Consider the following 17,300-nt stretch of genomic DNA (forward strand, 5'->3'; position numbering starts at 1 on the left):
CCTGCCAGTCACATCCCCCCCACCAGAAGACCATAGGGAGACAGTGTCGGTTCAATGTGACAGACACGGCCTGCCTGCTAAAGCCTCAGCGTGGCCACCCCTGGGCTGTGTGCAGGCCCTCACCTGCGGGCGCTGAGCGGCTCCTCTGCCTCCACAGTGCTCTCCTCAGGCTGGAAGCGGAAGTCCTCCACGTACGCCCCGAACTTCTCATAGAACCACTTCTGGGCACGAGAGGACAGCCCCTGGCTCCGGCGGTCTGCAGGGAGGCAGAGGCCAGGTGAGGGGCACAGAGGCCTGGCGAAGGAAGCAGGAAACTCTTGAAGGGACAGCAGCTGGGGAACGAAGGGGTCCCTGCCAGAGAAAATCCTGAAGGACTCAGTTCTTTAAAGACACGAGGTGTGAGCAGCAAACACACACTGGACCCTCCGCCAAGCCAGGCCCTCTCTTGGCCAGCACAGGCTATCCAGGCTGTCACTTGGCCCACCTCAGGGGTCTGTCTCAACATCCCCCTCCATCTCTGCTTTTTCTGGGTGGGTTCATCACTCCCCCTCCCCAGACCTGCAGAGTCTGAGGACCAGCCAGTGTTGGGGGGTGTCCTGGGAAGGACAGGGCCCAGGCAAGGCAGCAGCCTGGGTGAGCTCTCATGGCTGAGTCTGGTGACTCACACTGCTGAGCAAGGCTGAGACCCACAGACAGAAGCTCACACCACAGGTCCCCACATGGTCACTGAGGCGTGGACCAGCCTGTGCATTCTGAAAGTCAGTTGCGGGGCAGCCTACAGCAAGCACTGATTGAGCAGTGTGGTAAAGGGGGGCAGGTGCCACCAAACAGCGGGCACCACGGGCTCAGGGCAGAAGCCTGGGGGCTACAGGACACGTGGCATTGAGGTGTATGCACCCCAAGGTCCCTGGCAGGTAGGCAGGCTCCCAGGCTGCTTCCCACAGCCCAACCAAAAAAGCGTGGTTTTTAAGGTGAAAAGTCCAGGCAGTGTTGGCAAACTCACCCCCACAGCAGCAGACACCACACACTGATATGTGGCCGTGCTCCTGGGGAAGTTCATTTACAGACACTAAAATCTCAGATTTATGTAATGGTCACATTTCACCACACAGTTTTTTGAGTTTTTTCAACCATTTAAAATGTGAAACCAGACAGGGGCTGTAGCTTACTGACCCCCAGATCCAGGGATTGGTGCCGGGTAACTGAGGAGAACAGGTCCCCCTTATTCTGAAACCCACGCCTCTGGCACTACCTTGTCATTAACCAGAACCAGGCAGGTCTTTCTGTCAGGCCCCTTGAGGCTAGTTCCCTGAAAAACCTAGCCTGGCTTATCCCTAACGCCTTTGATGACTGACCGTGTAATGGGACTGTCCACTGACCCGCTGTGCCTTCACTTGTGCAGGGGGCAGCATGAGGTCTGGCCCCACCCCCACTCCCTCCTCCTCCTAGAGCAGAGGTTCTCAACCTGTGGGTCGTGACCCCTTTGTAACAATGAAAATACATCCTGCACATCAGATATTTACATTACGATTCATAACAGTAGCAAAATTATAGTTATGAAGTAACTATAATTAAAATAATTTTATGGTTGGGGGTCACCATAACATGAGGAACTATATTAAAGGGTCGCAGCATTAGGAGGCATTAGGAAGGTTGAGAACCACTGTCCTAGAGGGTGCTGGGGCCACAGCCAAGGCAGCACTTTCTGGCCCACGCTCCTTCACACAGAGCCTGACCAAAGCGAGTGAGTAAAGACAGGCCTGGGCAGGGCAGACAAGGCTGGACCATTAGTAGGGGGACCCTGGGGTCTCCTGTTCTGCTCCTGGCTTGGTGGCCAAGGTTCACAGACCAAGGGTCTTAAGGGCCCAAAGAGGCCACGCGCCAGGGGATATAGCCCCAAGCTGGGCTGGGTGGGTCCAACACCCAGTCCCTGGTTGGGGGGTGGGGGCGGCAAACACCATCCCCTCTGGAAGGCAGCTCTGTGAGGTTGTGGACAGGGAGAGGCCTTCCCTCCTGGGGCCGTTATTTTTTTAGACAGAGCCTCACTCTGTTACCCAGGCACTCAGAGTGCCATGGCGTCATCAGAGCTCACAGAAACTTCAAACTCCTGGGCTCAAGCAGTCCTCCTGCCTTGGCCTCCCAGAGTGCTGGGATTACAGGCGTGAACCACCATGCCTAGACGGTTTTCTCATTTTTATACAGGGCAGGGCTGGAAGCAACAGCCTAAGAGCCTTCTGCTTTAACTCTCTGGGCTCCGCGGGCACAGGCAGGGAGGTCCTTGTGAGGGCCCGACCCGCAGGAATGGGCCCTGCCACAGAGAACTCCTGGCCCAAGGCTCATGAGAGCTGAAGGGAACATCCAACCCCCCATTAGTCCTTGAAAGGACAGTTCTAGAGTACAGTGTGGAGTAAGAGAAAGAAGAGGGTCCAGGGCAGGAAGAAAAGAGAAGAGAGAAAAGGCTCTGTCTCCTGACTCCGGAGCTGGGCACCTCCGGCGGTGGTCTCCACTGTCCCTTCTATCCTGACATCAGGATAGTCAGCCACAGGGAACTGCCAGGTCATGGCAGTGACCAGCACAGCCCTCACACCACTTCTCTGCAGCCAAGGACAAAATAACATGTCCTATTTCTATGCAAAAATACACTCAGGTTTTGGTTGGATGACTTAAGTTTGCTATGATGACTCACAAGCTCTCAATGACAGGAGGGAGATTCCCGCGCAGAGGGTGCCCTGGGAACACAGCCCACACGGCCGCCCACACAGCGGGGCCTACCTGCTCCGTTGCTGGCTGGGGCCTGCCCCTTCGGTGGTGGTTGAGCCGTCTGCTCCTCCGTTCTTGAGAGGGGGAGAAGAAGCAAGATATGTTAGCTCAGAACAGGGTGCCGAGTCGGGCACGCGCATCCTGGGCTCACAGGGCCCTTCCGCACAGGAGGGCGCACTGAGCAGGTCGCTCCCCAGGAACAGTGCTGCTCAGAGGTGGTCACAACAGTGCCCAGCCAAGCGCAGTGCCGCCTTCCCAGCAGGCGCAATTTATTTTTCAGCAGCCAAATAAAGCCTCCTACAACTCCCTCCTTTTCTATTAATTTTCGCTCTTAAAATTATATTACCGGGTGGCGCCTGTGGCTCAGTCGTAAGGCGCCGGCCCCATATGCCGAGGGTGGCGGGTTCAAACCCGGCCCCGGCTAAACTGCAACCAAAAAATAGCCGGGCGTTGTGGCGGGCGCCTATAGTCCCAGCTACTCGGGAGGCTGAGGCAAGAGAATCGCTTAAGCCCAGGAGTTGGAGGTTGCTGTGAGCTGTGTGAGGCCACGGCACTCTACGAGGGCCATAAAGTGAGACTCTGTCTCTACAAAAAAAAAAAAAAATTATATTACCAATCAGTCTGCTAATGAAAAGGTACCAATCAACACACACGAACCCATCAAGCACCACAGAAGGCCACAGGCTGGGGGAGGCCCAGGTTGGCCACCTGCCTGAGTCCCCTGTCCCCCAGCCCTGCCACACCCTGATCACAGCTGTCACTAGGCCTCGGACCCCCGCACTCTGCCTTCTCCAGCAGTTTCTATCCACATGTTCAGATCCCACAGACTGACTCTCCACTGTGTGCCCCGAGGGAGCCTGACCCCAGCAGGTGACCTAAACCTGACCCTTGGTGCCATCTCTGTCCTGGTCCTCTGGTAAGCTGTACCCTCCTCTCAGGCCACACCTCTTAGCCCACCTCATCCACCACTGTCCTGGACAACAGGGGCCCCAGGCAAACCTGTGCGGGGGTGGGAGGGGTGCAGAGGGCACTCCCCCCAGGGCACCCTCAGCACAGGAGCCCCTTGCTTTCAGCTATGGGGGAGAAATGGTTTCCGCTTTGTCTGTATCATGTGATTTCACACTGACAGTGTCATGAACCAACCCGGTCCTCAGGCTATGACCTGTCACTGTGACCTGTGACTGCCACGCATGCTGGAGAACAGAGTGCAGGGGACACCTGGACAGGAGACCAGCAGAGCTGGTGCTGGGCCGGGGCTGCGGCCTCCTGGGACGATGGACATAGAGACGTTGAGATGGAGGCGGGTCCCTGAGAAGGGAGCCACAGCCACGGGCAGGGCCAGACTCCACGCCCAGCCCTCCCTGTTACCAGGGTGGGGCTGCCCAGACACATGACCATGCCCAGAGCTACCAACAGAACAGGGAGTCACTGGGGACAGGACGCAGGCCCAGGGCACATGGGGAGCCCAGGATCTCCAGTGGGATTCCAGAAGAGGCAACTCAGCCAGGAAGCACTGACGGACTGGCTGGGCACACGGCTCACGCCAATAATCCCAGCACTCTGGGAGGATAAGGAAGGAAAATTACTTGAGGCCAGAAGTTCAAGACCAGCCTGGGCAACATGGCAAGACCTCATCTCTACAGAAACTAGAAAAACTAGCCAGGTGTGGTGGTGTACACCTGTAGTCCCAGCTTCTTGGGAGGCTGAGGCAGGAGGATCTTATGAGCCCAGGAGTTCAGGCTGCAGCAAGCTGTGAGCTGCCACACTTCAGGGAGACCCCATCTTTAAAGAAGCAAATTGGCTCCCAGCCTGGCCCAGGTGTGCACCATGAGGCCTCCAGGCCATGGCTGGGGTGGGGGCGGGGCCCTGAGGCGAGGGCTGCCCAAGTTCTGTGGCCAGTGTCGCTTGTTTTCCGTCTATTAATGCAGTGTCAGTGGCTGCAGGATTTTTCCCAGCACAATTAGCTGCTAGAGATAAACACGCAGTTTATATGTTAATGTGTGGCAGCAGCTCGGGGAGGGGCCGAGCCCTGGCAGCAGGTGCCCCAGGTGACAGGAGCGCCACATCCTCCATATGAGGCCAAACACGGAGCACAGGGCTGCCTGTCCTGGCTGGTTCATGACAGTGTTGCCCAGGACATTTTTCAAAACTTAGTGGGAAGACAGAGGGCAGGCAGCATAGTGGGGTTCCAGCCCGAGCACCCATCAGGTGGCGCCACTTTGGCCTCCGAGGCGTGGGGGCGGGGCGTGGGAGTTTCCTTCAGAAAGCCTGACATTTCCTGAACTCAGTACCTTAGGCCACAGGGTAAAGGCATAAGCCGTGGAGGGTGGACACCAGGGTAGGCCCTCCCAGGTTGGACAGAGGTACTGGACGGTTACCAGGGTCCACTTCCTTCCAACACAGGCCCGGTGCAGATGCAGCCCAGAGCTGGACCGTCCCCCTCCCTACTCCCTAACTCTGGGGCTGCGGGGCCGGAAGGGAGAGAGAGAGAAGCCGGGGAGGCTCAATCCCCAAAGAGAAACCTCAGGCCAGGGGAATAAGAGGGCAAGGCCAGTGGGAGCTTCTGGTGCCAGGACGGAGACGGGCTTGCCCATCTGAGGGCAGGCTTGCACCAAGGTGATTTTCTGAGAATTTTCTTAAAAGCCAAACTAGGGGTTTGTACAACTGTCATTACTGTGTTTTAATTCTACAACATAAGAGGGTGATGTGGGTGTGCATCTGTGCTGTGTGTGATGTGTGTATAGGTCTGGGGAGGGTGTGAGTGTGGTGTGTGTGGGGTGTGTATATGGTGTGGTGTATATGGTTGTATACTGTGTGTGGAGTATACAGTGTGTGTGTGGTGTGTGTAGATGTGTGTGGTGTGTATGGTTGTATGCTGTGTGTGGTGTGTGTAGATTTGTGTAGATGTGTGTGCACATGAGGTGTTAAGCAGGACACACAGAGCTGTAACAACAATGGCCCCTGTGAAGCAGCCAGGGCCTAGTCAGGGTGTCCTCCACCCCAGGTGGAAGCACATATCCCAAACCAGTGAGAGCCATTCATTCAAAGCAGGGGAGAGCTGTGGACAAAGGTATGGTCAGTGTGAGTGTGAGGTGTGGGAGGTGGCCTGAGCTTCCAGGCCTCATCCAGTTTAGACGCTGTGCAGAGGGACACAAGCCTCGTGGGCTATTCCAGCACCGGCTCTGCAACCTGAAATGTGGCTCTGGAGGGACCTGCTTCCTGCTGTCAGCACCGTGGGGCTGGGAGGAGGCCCTGGGAGCTCAGCCAGGGTGGGACTGTCTGAGAACAAAGGTGTCACTTGCACATGTCCCCTCCAGAAGCTGGGGCAGCACCACCACCCCAGGAGGGGGATCCTGCCAAGATGAGGGAGGCTCAGGGAGGTGGGTGCCCAGGGCCCCGTAGGGCTACAGGGACAGGAAGGCTCAGAGTGGGCAGCTGGGGTGCCCAGAGGGTCTGCAGCCGTGATCAGGAAGGGACATCAACCATGGGAGAGTGCAAAGGCCACACGGAGGAAGTCAGGGGCCTGGGAAGGTCCTGAGAGGCCAGAAGCTGGGATCAGGCCACACAGGAGAGGGGACACCCACTGGCCAAGGCCATGGATCTGAGGTGGTTCTGGGGTTCAGTAGGCCCTAAGCCGAGGTGGTCAGGGCCAGACCCGTAATCCCCACTTGCCCGCAGTCCCCTCTAGGATCAAGGGTGCCGCCCCTGAGGTGCTGCATAGGGCTGAGACCGCCCATTCACAGGGCTGGGCCCCGGGAGTGCAGGACGTGGTACCTGGCCCTCAGCACCTCCTGCACCTTCTGCTCCAGCTCTACCCTCCGCTGCCGCTCTCGGTCCAGCTCCTGCCGCAGCATCTCTGCGTTGGTTTCTTCACGCAGCTTCCGGAGCTCCTCCTCTGTGGGGAGAGAGCAGCAGGCTGACCATCACTCACGTCCACTCTGCCCCTCCGACTCCAAGATGCGGAGGCAGGGGCACCCACCTTGGACAGCAGAGATGTTTTTGTTCTGGGAACAGACCTGAGCTCCTGGGCATTCTCAGACGTGGGGGGCCCCAGGCAGAGGGATGCGCCGAGCCCTCCAGCACCTGCCAGGCAGCCACAGCCTCCCACCCACTTCCTGGGCACACACCTGGGACTGTGCGTCCCACGTGGCACGATGGCACATGCCACGAGGCACTGTCATCGGGCTCTTCCCACATAGGGTCCCTCACTGTGCTCGCTCGAGGATGGCGCAGGATGGGGCACAGCGGGCATGTCACCAAGCCACCACCGCCACACCTGGGGACAGCATGCAGCCGGCCCTCCACTGCCAGTACAGGCGCTGGGCAGGGCAGTGGGCACAGACAGCTCGAGTCATCTTGGGTGCTCCTGGACAGCTCACTGAGAAGGGGGATCTGAGTGACGTCCCGATGACGTGCAGGAGCAAGGCTATAGGGATCTGAGGGGATCCCCTGGGAAAGGGGGTGGAGGGTCAGGGCAGGGAGACGGACGCCTGTGGATGGAGGAAGGGCAGAGCCGGATTGGCAGGCACCTCCAGAAGCCAGAATGGGGGGCACTTCCACCACAAGCAGAGGCAGAGGTGCTGTCCCCCTCCCCCAGCAGGGACAGCTTGGCAAGGTCTCCCTCAGCACATCCAGCAACCAGGGCAGACAGGCTGAGCCGAGGGCACACCAGGGTCAGCTACATCCCTGACAAGGAAGGACGACGCCAAGGCACATGAGGGTCATAGTGGAAACCCAGCAAGTACACAACGGCAGTGCCTAGCCACACGAACCCCAGTGTGACACAGACCCCCCCCCAACCCCCAGCTCCTCCTGCCACTGCTTTGGGCGCCACTCATGAATACTTTCATTGGGGAATTAGCGTTGGGGACACCACACCACCCAGAAGGGACATCTGGGAGGGTCCCAAGGGCAGCACTAAGTGTGTGAACCCACTGGATCAGCCCAGACGCTGATCCCTGCCTGGCCCTAGGCCCCTCAGTAGACAGATCCATGTCCCCTGAGGGGCCACACACCCTCTGGCTACCAGGACACTGGTCTCTGTGAGGGGCAGAGGTTCTCAGCCCACCAGACTGATGTGGCCCTCCCAGTGCCCTCCAGCACAGATCAGTCCTCAGCTCCAGCTCCTCCCTCGGAGGCCTAGCAGACAACAAGGGCTCACTGGACGGGCAGATGGATGGACCCAGTGTCCTGTCAGCCTGCAGAGACCAGCTGGAGAACAGTTCTCCTCTAAGATGAGCATCAATCCCACACGTGGAGTCAGCTGGGGCAGAAAGCGCCACAGAGCTCTCAGCTTGTCCAGTGTCCTTGTGCTGGGACAGCGACTCTATCACGTGGAAAGCAGAGCCAAGACACCTCACACTGTCAGGGTCTCACTCCTGGGCAGGGCCCCTGGGCAGAGGCTGGAGGGTTCTGACCTCTCAGCCCTCAGCTCGCTCTAGTGACACATGTCAAGTGAGGACGTCAGCCCTCCCAGTGTGGGCAACAGGAAACCAAACTTTCCTTGACGGGGCCTCCCCTGAATGCCCCTTCCTGGCATCACCAACCCGTGAAAGGTCAGACTCCTCCTCACGGCACAGCGTCAGCCAATGCCTGGGCCAAGGTAGCCACTCCCAGCCCCAGGGATAGATATGGACATGTGTGGATACGCAGAACCCTCATCAGAGCCTATCTGCCTGCTGGGGAGAAAGGCCTAGACCCGAGACCTCAGACCCAGGCCCTGGAGCTCAAAGGGACCTCAGACAGCTGCCCTCCTCCCATCCTGCACCTCCGGATGGGGCCCTGCAGCCCTCTCCACTCCAGCCTGGGCACCCCCCGCCTCCCCACCCCCCGCCTTGCTCACGTGGCTCCCCTGACCGCCTGGCAGATCAGCCTGCCCCAGTTTCCCACAGAGCTGGGAGGTGGCTTCTACCTTCTCCCGGTGCCTCTTCTCTGCAGAGAACTAGCCTCTGCGTTAGTCTCTGGTGGTGCAAAGACAGCTAAGTAAGTCAAACGGCCAGAATTTCTGACCAACACCTCCTGCATGTTCTCTCCTGAGTAAACGGCTCCCCACAGGGCCAAGGGCTCTCCCTGAGAATGAAATAGGGATTTCACACCCAAGGATTGGACACTAAGGGCCTGCCTCCCGCCCAGCAGTGACACATTTAGGTCAACGGCAGCATGCAGAGCACAGCCCTGTCCTTCCACAGGACAAAGGTGGCACAAATCTCCGGCATGGAGTTCTCACTCTCCTCCCTGAGTAAGAAAAGAAACCAGGGGGCTGTTTTCTCGCCAAGTGGAAAGTGCTGAGCTGGTCACTCCGAAGACAGCCCTTCTGGTCCAGCCTCCTGCCCTCTGGTCTCTGTGGGCACCACCTACCCCTGACCTCAGCAGGCCCTGGGCTCCCTTACGCCTCGGAGCTGCTCAGACATTGAGGGTGCCAGCCCAGCCAGGCCCACCTCACCTCACCCTGCGGTGGCCACCCACTGTCCATCACGGGCAGAGCAGTCCTGGCAAGGTGGGGTGGCAATCGTGCCACACACAGGTGGGCAGAGGAGCCGCCGACAGCCGCCTCGTTAATTCTCTGGCTGCTGCCAAAAATGACCACAAACACAGTGGCTTACAACAGCATAGATGTGTCCTCTTCCAGGTCTGGAGGTCAGAAGCCCATAGTGGGTCTCCCTGAGCTAAGGTCAAGGTGTCGCTGAGCTGGCTGCTTCCAAAACTGCAGGGAGGACCCCTCCAGGGCCATTTTTAGCCCCTGGGGTACCTGTGTTCCTGGGTCCTGCCCCAGCAGTGAAAAGTATCGCTCTTTCCTCTGACTTATCTGCTTCCTCCTCACAAGGACCCTTGTGGTCACTCTGAGCCCACCTAGGCCACCTAGGCCATCTCCCACCCAGGTCTGCAACTTCCTCAGACCTGCGGAGTCCCTGGGGCCACGTGAGGTTACAGTCCCAGGCTCCAGGGAGGAGGAAGATGCTCCAGGGGAGCTGTGCTGCTGCCCCCCTCCTTTCCCTGAGACAACACTCCTGGAGGGAGGACTGGTCCTCCTCCTCCTCCCACCTGGCTGGATGTACTATCCAGCCTGGCAGGCCACAGGACACCAGTCAGAGAGGAGCCTCCCTCAAGGGGTGGAAGGGCCCTCTAGGTGTGCAGAGTCCTGGCCGGCCCCTTTCCCCCCCATCTCCTCCCACCTCCAGCAGGACTCCCCAGTGCCCCTCAAGGTGGCCCTGACCACAAAAGCTCAAATGGCCTTCTCCAAACCCTCACAGTGAAATACAAGGAGGGGATGTTCCAGAGTCACCCACGAATGTCGTGAGCCTGGACCTGCCACAGTTCATCCTAATGACACACCCATACGGGCTGCCAGGACCCAGCACCACTTGTGGACAGACACAGGTGTGCAAGCTCAGAGTCCAGGTGGCGGCCGCACACGCCAACAGCAAGATGAACTAAGCCACAGGTGAGTCCCTGCAGGGTTTAAGAGCCATAGCACAGCACTTTAGGTCACCAAGTTGCAGCTCCATGGGACTGGAGGATCCACCACACTCAAGGTCATGGGCTTGCATGGAATCTGAGGTGTGGTTTCTGGCCCGGTGAGCTGCGCCTCTTCCAGGGTCAGAGACGGGCTAAGAAAGACGAAGGGCTCAGCTGACCTGGTGACACACACTTAGCCCCACAAGGAAGCCTACAGGAGGCGGGGGAGCCACAATGTCCAAGTAGTGAGTCAGACCCCTCAAACCTAAGTTCCAAGGGTACCCCCAGTAGAGAAGCCTATACCCTAAGTCAGGGCATTCTCATGCCTATGTAAGCAAATCAGCAAGGGAAGAGAGATGGGCTGGGTGTGTGACACCAGAGGCAAACCAGGACAGTTCCCCAGGGGAAACTGGGAAACACCTCCCTCCAACACTCCAAGAGCAGTCAGGCAGTGAAGTATGTCAAAATGACGGGGAGAGGCTCCGGGGACAACTTGCTCCCTTGATGTTTGGGGGATGCTCTGTGACCCATAGGCGTCTTGCAGCCAGTGTCCCCGCAAGCCACAGCAAGCTCCAAGATGAGCTTTTAGGGACCATAACCAGGAAAAGAAACAGAGACATCCAGCCACAGTTTCAAAGGGCTGAAGCGACATGAGCTAGGACACAGAGCTCCTGAACACAGGACAAAAGCCCAGCCAGACAGAGCACGTCACATGGTGCTGTCCCCTGCAGAGACTTGGAAGGCCCAGCAGGGCTGGCTACTACTCAAGCTGCACACCTCCCCCAGCACCCAGAAGAGGGGAGCAGGGATGACGACCTGGTCGGTGAGTCCGTGGCACCCCCAGGACGCACTCTGAGGAGCAAATGGCCACCCTTGGTGTAGGAGAGCACCAGCTCCTGTCATGGCAGCCACGGCTTGGCCACAGCCCATCCCCCTCACCCAGCCACGGGAAGGGTCTGGGGGAAGGAACCCAGCTCCGAGGCTATTTTTAAATCTGTGAAAGTACAACTCTCAAGCCGGAGTCCTCCTGGCACACAATCCAACAGGCCCAGCCTCGCCCAAAAATAAAAATCAAGTGATAATCCTTAAATAAAACTCCTTCCCACCAGGCCAGGAGCACACACTGAAGATCCTCTCAGAAAGCTGCTCCTGGTCTGCTGAGAAGCTGCACTGCACCTGCTCCGCCCCTCACCTCCCCCTACTCTCTGGCCTGGACCCTCTGGGCCCAATCTGCCCCCCAGTCACCAGCACGGGCCCTTTCTAGAAGACAAGGCCATGACCTCCCTGAGTCAATCCACTAAAAATTACAACCAGAGAGCCTGCGCACCTGCACTTCCAGCAACCAGGGGACCCAGCGCATCAACCCCCTCCCACCAGTGACCTCCCTCTTCGGAAAAACACCTTGTTCTGGGAAATGTAGTGATTTCATTACGCACTTCTGTCTGCATTTTCCCAACTGTGCTCACCACATGCACTGCTGGGGACAGTAACATCTGCAGAATGGTGAACCAACTGTCAACAGCCGTGCTGACCGCCTGGTGAGCAGACAGCGACCCCACAGCATGTCACATCCTAACACTGGGGGGCTGCTGCTTACACCCCGGCCTACAATTATTTCAGGCCCATTTTGGGAAACCAATTCCCGGTCGAGGGTAGATAAAGAGTGCATCAAATCTGTCCCCATGTAATGTGGTAAGAAACAGGCTCCCAGCCAGTGTTTGCACCCGGAGCAGCTGGTTTTCAGGAATGCACGGCTTTTACCAGTATGAGATGGCGCTATGCCTCACATCTGTGGGCGGGACTCTGGGGCTCCGGCCCAGCACTGAACATGGAGATGGCGCATTCGTCCCCCACACTCCACTTTCCAGTCAAGCACTCAGCACCCAGCAGCCAGGCCCATGGGGCCTTGAAGGGTGTGCGAAGGGCATGTCCAGTGGGGGACAGCCAGTTAGTCTCTCCACTCACCTATCTATTCCCTGCCCATCCACACATCTGCTCGTTCACCCACTCGTCCATCCATCCACCCACCTAGTTCATGGTTCATCCCTCTGTGTGTACGTGTATACATTCAGACGCACACTGGGCACCCAGAGCGGCTGCTAGCCTGCATTCAGCAGGTAATCAATAAATGCATATCCATGTACAAAATCTACAGAATATGGTGCATTTGTACTCAAAAAGGAATAGCATTTGGGGCTAAATGCAAATGCATGATGCTTTTCATTTATGTATGCACTTCTTTAACAAACTTAGGCTCCTGCCTTCAGTCATGAGCCAAAACGCATTTCAGTTGCACATTCTTCAACCTGGGTCATTTTCTCGCAGGAACATTTGTACCCTTCAATATTTAATAACAAGAGAAGGCCGCTGTGCACTTAGCCTATTTCTTTCCCTTCGTGAGGCGTAAGAGTCTGCTTTCTGCAAGTAAGCACTGCAGGAACTGAGCAGGATTTAACACAACCACTTAGCTATTATACAGATGGGGAGCTCTGGCCCCGAATAGCTACCCACTCTCCAGTGGGTGAGTCAAAAACTGGACATCTCATCAGCCCCATATGCTGGAGGTGGCGGGTTCAAACCCAGCCCCAGCCAAAAACTGCAAAAAAAATAAAAATAAAAAAACTGGATTGTAAAAACTGGACATCTGGGTCCAGCCTGGGAGCGCAGCTCTCTCCACACCCCTTCACTGAGTTTCTATCATGCTCAGGGTATAAGTCAAGTCCAGCCCACACCCTGAGGTACAGATGGCTTGGTAAGAACTACCTGTAAGTACCATGAACAGCAAATGCCACAGACGCATATACAGCCGTCCATCGACAGGGAACATGGGGTAGAGCCAGGCCCTGCCACACCACGGACTCAGATGTGAAACGGCACAGGGGTTCCTCTGTGCGGGCCCCAGGGCAGACTGAAGTGTCAGGAAGTGTGAGTGTGTTGACACCCACCCAGGAAGGAGGTAAGAACAGCCTGGCATGTCTGCATCTGTAAAACTCTCGGTGGGAGGATGGAGTGCGCAATTACAAGAGAACCAGTGACCTGTTGGGGAGGAAGAGAGGGGTCATGACCTGGGGGGGAGAGGTCATGACGGGGGGAGGGCGGGAGAGAGGGGTCATGACCTGGGGGGGGAGAGAGGGGTCATGATGGGGGGAGGGGGGAGAGAGGGGTCATGACCTGTGGGGGCAGGGAAGAGAGGGGTCATGACCTGGGGGGAGAGAGAGGTCATGATGGGGAGGTGAGAGGGGTCATGAGCTGTGGGGGCAGGGAAGAGAGAGGTCTTGACCTGGGGGGGGAAGAGAAGGGTCATGACCTGGGGGGGGGAGGGAAGAGAGAGGTCATGACGGGGGGAGGGGGAGAGAGAGAGGTCATGACCTGTGGGGGCAGGGAAGAGAGGGGTCATGACCTGGGGGGGGCGGGGAAGAGAGGGGTCATGACTTGGGGGGGGGAAGAGAAGGGTCATGACCTGGGGGGCAGGAAAGAGAGGGGTCCTGACCTGGGGAGGCGGGGAAGAGGGGTCACGACCGGGGTGAGGGTGACAGGGAAGAGAGTGGTCACAACCTGGGGGGCGGGGGCAGGGAAGAGAGGGGTCATGACCGGGGGGGTGGGGAAGAAAGGGGTCATGACCTGGGGGTGGGGAAGAGAGGGGTCATGACCTGGGGCGGTGGGGAGGAGAGGGGTCAGGAAGGTGAACTCGGCTTCTCTGACTAGGCCTTGACTTCCAAACCATGCAAACAGCTTTAGATAACTCTAAGAGTACATTTAACTTAAGAAGAACTCTGGACAACATGTGTAATGGGACAAGACAGGCTGTGCGCCTCCTGACGTGATGCACTAGGGACTCAACATCACATCTGTGACCCCCTGGACAAAGTCACACGGCCTGAGTCCCCTCACAAGAACAAATCCACATTCAGGACATCCTACAAAATAACTGACCTGTGCTCTTCAAGGATGCCAACCTCGGAACACAAAGGCAGGCAGAGTGGCCGCTCCACATGAAGGAGGCTGAAGAGCGTGGCACTGAACACAGCTAACAGCCCCGGACTTACTTTTGCTACAAAAGCATTACTGAACAACGGGGAAGTTGGAATAAGGTCTCAGACCAGATGACAGATTGTACAGTATTATATCAACACTAACTTCCTGCCTTAGATAACTGTCCTCTAGTTGGGTGAATATCCTTCCTTCTAGGAATCACTTGCCAGAGTGTTTCAAGCTCAGAAACACAATGTCTGCAGCTCAGAAAGGATGGAAAAAGGGTGGGGGGTGGGTGGGTGGATGGAAGGAAGGGTGGGGGTGGGCAGGTGGATGGATGGGAGGGTGGTGGGTGGATGGATGGATGGACGGAAGGGTGGGGGTGGGCAGGTGGATGGATGGAAGAGTGGTGGGTGGGTGGATGGATGGATGGACGGAAGGGTGGGGGTGGGCAGGTGGATGGATGGAAGAGTGGTGGGTGGGTGGATGGATGGATGGACGGAAGGGTGGGGGTGGGCAGATGGATGGATGGGAGGGTGGTGGGTGGGTGGATGGATGGATGGATGGACGGAAGGGTGGGGGTGGGCAGGTGGATGGATGGGAGGGTGGTGGGTGGGTGGATGGATGGATGGACGGAAGGGTGGGGGTGGGCAGGTGGATGGATGGGAGGGTGGTGGGTGGATGGATGGATGGACAGAAGGGTGGGGGTGGGCAGGTGGATGGATGGGAGGGTGGTGGGTGGATGGATGGATGGACGGAAGGGTGGGGGTGGGCAGGTGGATGGATGGGAGGGTGGTGGGTGGATGGATGGATGGACGGAAGGGTGGGGGTGGGCAGGTGGATGGATGGAAGGGCGGTGGATGGATGGATGGATGGAAGGAAGGGTGGGGGTGGGCAGGTGGATGGATGGAAGGGCGGTGGATGGATGGATGGATGGAAGGAAGGGTGGGGGTGGGCAGGTGGATGGATGGGAGGGTGGTGGGTGGATGGATGGATGGAAGGAAGGGTGGGGGTGGGCAGGTGGATGGATGGGAGGGTGGTGGGTGGATGGATGGATGGACAGAAGGGTGGGGGTGGGCAGGTGGATGGATGGGAGGGTGGTGGGTGGATGGATGGATGGACGGAAGGGTGGGGGTGGGCAGGTGGATGGATGGGAGGGTGGTGGGTGGATGGATGGATGGACGGAAGGGTGGGGGTGGGCAGGTGGATGGATGGGAGGGTGGTGGGTGGATGGATGGATGGACAGAAGGGTGGGGGTGGGCAGGTGGATGGATGGGAGGGTGGTGGGTGGATGGATGGATGGACGGAAGGGTGGGGGTGGGCAGGTGGATGGATGGGAGGGTGGTGGGTGGATGGATGGATGGACGGAAGGGTGGGGGTGGGCAGGTGGATGGATGGAAGGGCGGTGGATGGATGGATGGATGGAAGGAAGGGTGGGGGTGGGCAGGTGGATGGATGGGAGGGTGGTGGGTGGATGGATGGATGGAAGGAAGGGTGGGGGTGGGCAGGTGGATGGATGGGAGGGTGGTGGGTGGATGGATGGATGGAAGGAAGGGTGGGGGTGGGCAGGTGGATGGATGGAAGAGTGGTGGGTGGGCAGGTGGGTGGCTGGACATATAGCAAAGTGACAGAGAGGCAAATGTAAAATGTTAGCCTTTAGGGAATAAATGGATGACAAGTATACAGGAATTCTTTATACTATTTTTGTAACTTTCTTGTGGTCTGAAATTATGTCAAAATAAAGTTGTTGTTTTTCTAAAGACATCTCTAAAAATCTATATCAAAAAGAAACAAGTGAACCCAGCACTGTACTGATTTGATGGCACAGCCACAAAACAGGAAAAAATTCTTGCAAGTAACTGCCAGACACAGTAAGGCTGCACATCTCCAGCCCAGCGGGGCCAACTGTTCCAAGGACAAGAATGGAAGCAAAGGCAAAGGGCCACAGCAACCCTGCGCTGGCGTCAGTTCTGGGACGTGTGTGCACTGTCGGAGAACACAGATAAGCAAAGCTGGTGACACTCACTGAGAACCAGGAAGCCAGCAGCAGGGACAGACACACCTAAAGTCTTGTGAGGTTAGACCGACACCCAGGAGTCCTGGGTGTGAATTTTCAGCCCTGGCCACTGGGTTAGGACGCTATGACCAACCAGCAGCAACAAATGCGTTAGAATCCTTATTTAGGCCATAAATATCACTCTACCAAAGGGGACCAGGGCTTTTTAGAAAAAAGGTTAATTTGAGGACTGGAGCGGAAAACAGCTGAGGTGAGCCTGGGATTCCCTCGTCACATAGAAAAGCAAGCACTCTACCTCACAAGGGACTGTGTCAAAGGACCCAGAAGCCGACTGGAAGAGGCTCCCCCAGCCCAGCAGCACTATCTGAGCACCAGATGATAACCACCATGGGCCGGGCGCTCAGCACTGTGGGAAGCTGAGAGGGGAGGATCACTTAAGGCCAGGAGTTTAAGACCAGCCTGGACAACATATCAAGATCCCATCTCTAAAAAAAGATAGAAAAATTAGCCAGGCAAGGTGGCTCATTCCTCATGTCCCAGCTGCTCATGAGGCTGAGGCAGGAGGATCTCTTGAGCCCAAGAGTTTGAAACTGCATGAGCCATGAAGATGCCACTGCGCTCCAGCCTAGATGATGGAGTGAGTGAGACCTTGTCTCAAAACGAAACCTCTACAGTGGTAAAACCACACCAAATGTGTTAAATCTGTGATCTCAAGAGGATACCAAGAAAACCCTATAAAAGCCTGCCACCTTCCCTGGTCACTGTTGGAGGATCCTCTAAGTAGAGAACTCAGTTCATTATTTTGAAAACTGGAAAATACCTGAGAACTCGAGCAGACAAACCTGCTTTTCCTATACATGCTACACAGGGTAACCAAATAGCCAACAAAGGAAAGAGTTTGCAGAAATGTGTCCATTAACGCAGGGAGAAGGGATGGCACGGGCAGTAATTATCAAGGTGGTGACACTGAAGACAGAGATCACCCCACAGAAGGACGTCCCCCACGAAGGAGTCCTCCCTCAGAAGCTCAGCCACACCCCGCACTGCTGAGGTGTGGGAAGCACGGGGACGGGACTGAGTCAGGCCACAGGTCAGG

At 57.2% G+C, this 17,300-nt stretch overlaps 1 protein-coding gene across 4 annotated transcripts in view; it reads right to left on the reverse strand.

The window, feature by feature from the left end:
* GRAMD4 (GRAM domain containing 4) overlaps positions 1–17,300 on the reverse strand; it is a 76,870-nt gene that overhangs the window by 16,938 nt on the left and 42,632 nt on the right. For all 4 annotated transcript variants that reach the window (XR_008378910.1, XR_008378911.1, XM_053585001.1 and 1 more), the window contains exons 4-6: positions 6,535–6,655; positions 2,773–2,834; positions 124–256 (exon numbers count right to left, since the gene is read on the reverse strand). Coding sequence is in view for 2 of the 4 variants with exons in the window: in XM_053585001.1 (XP_053440976.1) it covers positions 124–256; positions 2,773–2,834; positions 6,535–6,655 (316 nt within the window). In the remaining 2 variants the exon portion in view is untranslated. The remainder of the gene's footprint in view (positions 1–123; positions 257–2,772; positions 2,835–6,534; positions 6,656–17,300) is intronic.

Source organism: Nycticebus coucang, chromosome 3 (genome assembly GCF_027406575.1).
Source record: "Nycticebus coucang isolate mNycCou1 chromosome 3, mNycCou1.pri, whole genome shotgun sequence".
Lineage (NCBI taxonomy): Eukaryota > Metazoa > Chordata > Mammalia > Primates > Lorisidae > Nycticebus > Nycticebus coucang.